The sequence below is a fragment of the Morone saxatilis genome, unplaced genomic scaffold (genome assembly GCF_004916995.1).
Source record: "Morone saxatilis isolate NCDOM2014 unplaced genomic scaffold, NCSU_SB_2.0 Contig14, whole genome shotgun sequence".
Taxonomy (NCBI): Eukaryota; Metazoa; Chordata; class Actinopteri; family Moronidae; genus Morone; species Morone saxatilis.
The window spans coordinates 22,316,740-22,324,467 of record NW_023339696.1 but is presented as its reverse complement, the minus strand read 5'-3'; the positions used below and the strand labels follow the sequence as shown (position 1 = coordinate 22,324,467).

At 44.1% G+C, this 7,728-nt stretch overlaps 1 protein-coding gene across 2 annotated transcripts in view; it reads right to left on the bottom strand.

The window, feature by feature from the left end:
- Positions 1 to 7,378, bottom strand: part of spns1 (spinster homolog 1 (Drosophila)) — a gene marked incomplete in the record, with an annotated part of 9,018 nt that extends 1,640 nt beyond the window's left edge. The window contains 10 exon segments of one of the 2 annotated variants that reach the window (XM_035654760.1): positions 47 to 112; positions 239 to 428; positions 508 to 660; positions 1,463 to 1,605; positions 1,691 to 1,757; positions 1,838 to 1,989; positions 2,090 to 2,226; positions 2,411 to 2,476; positions 2,868 to 3,072; positions 7,128 to 7,378. In XM_035654760.1, coding sequence (XP_035510653.1) covers positions 47 to 112; positions 239 to 428; positions 508 to 660; positions 1,463 to 1,605; positions 1,691 to 1,757; positions 1,838 to 1,989; positions 2,090 to 2,226; positions 2,411 to 2,476; positions 2,868 to 2,889 — 996 coding nt within the window. 2 annotated transcript variants of the gene reach the window in all.
- Positions 7,379 to 7,728: the final 350 nt, after the last annotated feature.

The following is a 7,728-nucleotide window of genomic DNA, read 5'->3' as shown; positions in this document are numbered from 1 at the left end:
TCCTGGTCCTGGTCCTGGTTCTGTAAATTAAATCAAAGAGTCTCACCAGCAGGATGTCCGCCACCACAGCCCAGTTCATGGACAGGAACGTCTCTCCGAGGAAAATGAAGACCTGACAGACAGAGATCAGTTAATGAAGAGGAGCGAAGGACGTTTCTACTGGAACAGATTTAACCTGCGAGGGGGCGGAGCCAGCGGGGGGCGGAGCCCGCGGGGGGCAGAGGAGCTGTGGACTCACATATGTGGCGATGGTGCTGGTCTGAGCGAACACGATGGCCAGGTAGAGGAACGGCGCCGAGAGGAGCAGACCGGCGGCGCACACCAGAGGGTCGGCTCTGGCCGTCTTCTTCCTCAGCTGCCGACTGACCTGCACGCCGCTGGTCACGCCCAGAATGCCCGAGATGCAGGTGATGACCCCGAACAGCAGACTGTGGGAGGAGAAACGCAACCTTAAAGATCTGTTCATCTCCACCGGGGGTCGTCTGTGGCGAAGGCGAAGGGACTTACCTTTCTGAGGAGGCGCAGTTTCCCTCCACGCAGGGCTCTTTCTCCCCGCTGAACACGGCCGCTCGGAACAGGAACGTTGGAGCCCAGAGAGCCAGAGAGCCGGTGACGAACGCCACCGCCGTGAAGCCCAACGTGGACAACACGAAGCTGTAGCTGCAGAGGAAACGGACATTTCAGTTATCACACGCAGCCTCAGGGTGGAGCTCCACCTGGACGCTGTCTGGGAACCCTTTTTTTTTGTAATTTTAATGAAATTCCAGGTGTTTCCACGACTAGAAAACATTTGCAGGTTCTCCAGGATGTGTGGGAACCGTGGCGATGACGAGAACCTCTGCGGGGAACAGCGCTGTTTCTGTTAAACTAAAGAGACTTTCTGTCACTGAAGCACCAGTTTCCGTTTCCATAGTGACTCAGAACTGACTGACTGAAACACGATGTCTGCACGGCGCTGCAGGCTGGAGGTGACGCCGCAGCATGTTTCACACGCCGTTCTGGTTCATTCATTTGATCGATGCTCTGCAGATCATACCTGGACTGTTCTGATGGGTGTCACGCTGAGAACAGACGCCTGCTGTGTGTGAGCGATGGCGTTAACACAACAGAAGCACAGACTGCGTCCTCAGTGAACCTCCTCAACCACTGAGCACACTGACTGCAGCTGATGTACATCTCATATTATATTCAGTAAGATGATCAAACAAACAGTGAACTCAGGAACTGCAGGAAGTTTGTGTAAAACCAGAGAGTTGTTTGGGGAACTTTTAATACGATTCTTCTTTCGTTACCAATCAACGTAATATTCTTCTGTTCTGACAGATTCACTGTTTCCTCCTCCTCGTTCTATCAGCTCTGTGGTTTCTGACGCAGGACGAGGCCGTTAGTGGTTCAGCTCTTCAAGGTTGATATCTTAAATGATCTGAACTTTAACTACGGACAGAACCGACGTTGGACCTACTTCTTGCTCAGAGCGCGCAGGTCCGTCAGCCAGCTGGTCTGGTGCAGGTGGTGCTCCGGTCGAGCCTCGATGGCTCCTCTTTTGGGCTCTTTGACCACGAAGATCAGCAGCAGCACCGCGATCAGTCCCAGCCCCGGGGTCACCTGAGGAGAGAGAGGGAGAGAGAGAACGGTGAGTCCAGGTCCAGCTCCCACGAGTCCCAGACAGACCTGTGTGTGTCACACTCACCCGCAGAGCCCAGTGCCAGTCCTGAGTCATACTACCGACTTGTGAGCCCACGATGTATCCGAGGCCGCTGACGGGGAGAGACAGGAAGGGTTAATATTAATAACAACAGCTGCACATTCACAAACACACGAGCTTCAACCCGCCTACCTGCCCACAGGGATGGCAAAATAAAACACGGACAGCATGTTCGTCCTCTTCCCCTTCACGTACAGGTCGGCGATGATGGTGGGAGCGATGGTGGAGTAACTGGCCTCTCCGACTCCGACCAGCCCCCGAGTCAGCAGCAGGACCCAGAAATGCTGCAGGGCAATAAGAGAGGGAGGGGTTATATTTGTTATAGTGATCAGCATCCTGTTAATGTGACGGACTGAAGGAGGAAACAGGAAACACGGGACTCACCTCTTTGGGCGTGTAGGAGCTGGCGAGCGTCACCAGAGACCAGAACGTGATGCCGACGCTCATGATGAGCTTCCTGTTGTACCTGTCGCCCAGGTATCCGAAGACCGGAGCCAGAAACATGTAACTGCAGATAAAAACTGGAAGCAAACAAACAAACAACGTCGCAGTCATTCTGACTTTAATGTGATCTTTGAGGAGAAGAACAATGAAATGTAAAAGGAGGATCTGACAATCTTTTATTTCTGATAAATAATAATAAATATATATATATATATATATATATATAAGATCTTTACTTTAATTGATAATTGATCTTCTTACCTGTTTGGAGTAAGCCGGACTTCCCATCATCAATCCCAAAATAATTCTCAATGTCAGTGAGAACTCCTGGTGGAGTGAACACACGTATTCATTTCACTTCTCAACCAATTAAAAACATGAATGTGTCTCTGTAACAATAAATAATCAATAATAAAATAGATAAATAACACAAATAAAAGAAAAAAACTTAAGAAAGGTCAATTTCTAAATAATTCAGTTTAATGAAAAAAGTCTTTTAGTCGAAGTTTAAAATGTGTCTTAATGTCAGCATGGAATTGATCATTCATAAAGAATAAAGGTTTCAATAATCAATCAATAATCTTTCCTACTGCTCCGTCTATAACAACTCAAACGTCTTTACAGGAACTAAATGACTTTTTATTCTAAATAAATGACAGATGATAGTTATGATATATTGTCTGCTGTGTATTGATGGTCGGTGTGCGGGAGGCGGTACCTGCCACGGTGAACCTGTCCATGTAGTTGAGCAGGTTGATGTAGAAGAGGATGAAGACGGTCAGCAGCGCTCGGACGTTGGACACGCCGCTGGCCGGCTCCTCCTGCGGCCGCTGCCCCCCCGCCCCCCCGCCCTGCTCCTCCGCCCGCTGTCATCGGAGAAGAACGGCGTGGAGTCCGACGTGGGCTCGCCAGAGACATGGCCGCTGCGGAGGAGACAGATCAGTCCGTCAGTCAGACATCTTTAATTATTCGTCTGTTTCGAAGAGCTGAAAACATCTGGAGACATCAGCTGGTCCTGAGTCGGGCTGGGAGGGGTTAAAGGTTACTGACGGAGCCACACCATGGATTGCTCTGTAGGTAGTTCATTTTTTACAGAGGTCAGCTGTGTGTCCAATTCTCTCAAGGTCTCTGGCTTTCTGAACTGGTTAAAATAAAGCTTAAAAGTTTAACTGCAGAGTGTTTTAAAGTGACACAGGTGAAACAGCCGCTGCAAGGTAAACTGGAACTTCCAGTTTTCTGAGACAACGGACGGATTGGCACGGACCCGTAACTTCCTTGGTTCCTCCCGAGTAACGACGCCAATATTTACCCTCAAACAGACGCACATCAGATTCAGATTCAGATTCAGATTCAGAAAATACTTTAATAATCCCAGAGGGAAATTATATTCGTTACATACTTCATCGACCCGTCCTTCAGGGCCACCGTCTCAGTTTATGTTCCTGAATCAAAGACTCAATAATAATATATAATATGGAAAGACGTTGGTGCTGGAGGGTTCAGAAGGTGTTTAAAGTGTCGTCATTAAAACTGCATTAACATATTAACATGAACGATTTAACACTAACATCATTATTTTATTTTATCTATTTGTTTATTTCTAACTCCTTGTTAGTTCTTATTACCTTGTTTTATTTTGGAAATCCTCTCCATGCTCATTATTAGGTTTTCTAATAAGCTCACTAATGTAGTAGTGTAAAGAATGATTCTGTAATAATGAGTGTTTGTGTGACTGTAGGGTTACAGGACGAAACCAAGAGAGAGGCTCAAACTGCAGATTAAAAAAAGGACAAACAGCAATTAAAATAAAGGTTCCCTCACTGACAACAGTTCAATGAACATTAAAGCTGCAGTTGGTGTTTTATAAAAATAGGTTTTGGTCATATAGACTTTCTCTGAATCCTGACAGATACTGTAGAAACAACCAGCTTCCTGTGGTTCCTCCTGGTTCCTCCTGGTTCCTCCTGGTTCCTCCTGGTTCCTCCTGGCTCCTCCTGGCTCCTCCTGGTTCACGGGCCCGAAGGAACAACAACCCAATCAGAGCCGAGGTTGACTGAATTGAATGAGTCTCAACTCAGCGTGTTTTGTGAAATCGTGTCTGATTATCTGTGTAAATGATCGCAGTGCCACGTTTTCACCACCAAGCTCCGACGACGAAAACAGCCGGATCAATCGGCCTATCGGGGAGGAGCAACAGGGAGCAACAGGAGCAACAGGAGCAACAGCAGCAACAGGAGCAACAGGAGCAACAGCAGCAACCAGAAGCACAGGGAGCAACAAGGAGCAACAGGAGGAGCAACAGGAGCAACAGCAGCAACAGGAGCCACAGCAGCAACAGGAGCAACAGGAGGAGCAGTTGCTGTTGCAACAGACTCCTCCTGTGTGCTCCTGTTGGCTGCTGTTGCTCCCTCCTGTTGCTGCTGTTCTCTGTTGCTCCTGTTGCTCCTGTTGCTGCTGTTGCTCCTCCTGTTGCTCCTGTTGCTCCTGCAAGAGCCTCAGACGTTCCCGAGCTTCCAGAAGAGGAAGAGGCAGCGAAAGGAAGAAGCTGTGGAAGGAGGTGACCTGAGTGAAAACTGCAAGTCATGTGATCAGTGTGAGGATGAAGAGGGTTTCAGTCATGTGATCAGTGTGAGGATGAAGAGGGTTTCAGTCATGTGATCAGTCTTGAGGATGAAGAGGGTTTCAGTCATGTGATCAGTGTCGCTGATGGGAAGCAGCTCGTGTAAAAAGTGCTGAGTCATCAGTGGATCTATATTTAGATATTTAATAAAACTCTTCCTCGTGTTCACGTTTATATTTCAGGTTTTTTCTGAGAATAAAAGCTCCTTTGAGGAAACGTGTCTTTTATTTTCATGGGACACTTCCTGTCTCACTCGGGACGTTATCAGCTGTTATTGATCGATCGATCGATAGACTCGTTGTCACCACACTGACTCTTAAAGATTGAGGAAGGAGACACGTACTCTCAGTCCTCCTCAACAACTCGTCGTACGTACAAAGAGAACTTTTATCTGTAAACAACAACAACAACAACAACAACCTGTAAACGTTTCAGAGTGAACAAACAAACATCAGAAAGAGATTTTATTGAGTCTGAAACCAGAAGAGTTATACGTAATGTTCAGTACTTTGTTTGTTGTCTGTACAATTTTAAGTTATATTAAAATGATTTAAACTGATTACATTGAAAGTTAAAATCACTAAAGCTTCCTGATCAATAAAGTCCTCAGTCTAACTCAGTTATATTAAAATTCTGTGTGTAATAAGTTCCAACAATTATTTAAATTAAACTAACTGATCTGGTTTTACAGTGAACGATTAGGTGAGTCGTCAAGTCGGAGATATAAAGAAATTAATAATCCCTAATTATTCAATAAGGTCATTTATTTCTAATATTTGTAATAATTTAATTTGTCTTAAAGCAAAAATAACTTAAATATTAAGATATAAAGTTTCCTGTGATAATAAACTGATTTAATGACGTTTTATAGACCAAACAATCGATATTGATCACTGCAGCTCAGGTGGAAAACATCAACAATAAACTAAATAAATGTTATTAGATAATCTGTTAAAAAGTTAAAGCAAAGGTTAAAAACACATTTCAATTATCTTCTTTTCCACAGAGACATTTAATCATTACATTATTGATTAGATTGAATCATTGTATTACATTATTGATTAGATTGAATCATTGTATTACTGTCTGACTCTATTAGCTCGGATGTTGCAGAGAAAGTCAGACTGGCGCTGCTGTGATAAGCTTATCTTGAACTTTGACCCGGCGGCAAACACACCTCATCGATCAGGGAGCTCTGGGTATCGATCAGGGAGCTCTGGGCATCGATCAGGTGTTCATTGATCCCCACTATAGCTAACCCGGGTGGAAAACGCCATTGCGAACTCCATTAACAATTCTGACATTTTAACGAACTTCGCTTTAAAATAAACAGTTTCACTTTCTGACGGTTGAGAAATGATTTGGTGCCTTTTCACGGCTCTTCTACAAACACGTGCACAACCCGACGGTACAACGCACCTGTTGCATTACTTACTTACTTATTGCATTAAACACAAGGTAGAAACCTAATTTACCGAAAATAAATTCACGACGCGCCAGACTCCTTTTAAAATTCTGACATTTTTACGATTCCGGCTGCAACAAACGTAACGTAACTGTTTGACGGTTGATAAATGAATTAAAACGTTTTAAAGGGTCTCTGGATAAATCCGGCACATATGTTAGATAAGGTCAGATAGCACAAAGAGAACAATGAATCAAACTCCATTCAGATTTCCTCTGGTTTTTTGTTTTGTGTGTTTGATCTTTTAACAACGAACCTGTTGTGTGTCAGTAAATCATTTAATACATTAAAGGAACCGTCTGATAAACTCGACACACAATGAAGAAAGAAAATGCACCGAAAAGTGTTAAACAGCCGGCAGAGAGAGAACCAGACTCCATTCAGGATTCTGTCAGTTTTATTTAATTAACGTTATCCTGCTTTACAACTAACTACACTTATATTAAAACTATGGAGATGTGACATTTAAAGGCTCTTCTGATTAATTCGGCGTTTAGTTTGAAGTCTTAACTAAAGCACTTTCTTTATATAAAAATATATATATATAATATTTTATAGAATAATGAATAGGAAACACTTTGTTAGAGGTAATATAATTAAAACTATTACACTGACATTGGTTTGGCGGTCACATTAATGACTGTATGTTAATGTTAGTGTCTTTGAGTTGAAGACTTTACGCTAAATCAGCTGTTTTCTGAACGTAGTTCGGCGTGTGGCTGTTTGTTTAAGCTGCGGAGGAGTTTTAACAAAGATTCACATTATTTTAGTCTTTAAGAGCAAACATTAACACAACTGTCCGGTTTTACACGGACAGTGAGGAGTCACTGTCGGTTCGGCTCCGGTTACCGGTCGCTCTGCGGTCGCTAGGCTGTTGCTGGGGGGTTGTTTACCTCGGTTGTTTACCTCGCAGGAGGATGAGTCAGAGCAGACGCTGCTTTCTTCTTCCCGCCGCCGGTGCAGACCTTCTCTCCGTCACACGCGCTGTTCCCGGTTACTCAGCTCCCATGTTGACTCGTTACCGTTAAACGTTTCCCGCTGAGGACCGGTCGCCGCGTTCCCGCTCAATAAAACTCAATGTTTACTTCACGACCCTTCACTGATCCCGTACCGCCGCCATGTTGGATCTGAGCAAACTTCCGGTCCGCGGCGCACATGACTCTGACGTCAGCGGGTCACATGACGACATCAATCAATTAAACTGATCAGCGGATGTTTACCGGAAACAGCTGATCAGTTACTGAGTACATTCACTCCGTTACAGTTACCTGTATACAGGCGGTGCATTCTGGGAAGATTTTATATGAATTTATATTATTTATAAATATGAAAACAAAAATGTTTATTTCTTATTTATGTTTTATTATAAAACTAAAGTTAGCTCATTTTTTCATTTTCATTTTTTCTTTTAAGAAAGGGTAATTTTTTTTAGTTTTCTGTTTTATTTTGGAGGGCAGAGTACGAGAAAAAACGAGAATAAAGTCGTAGCGTTAC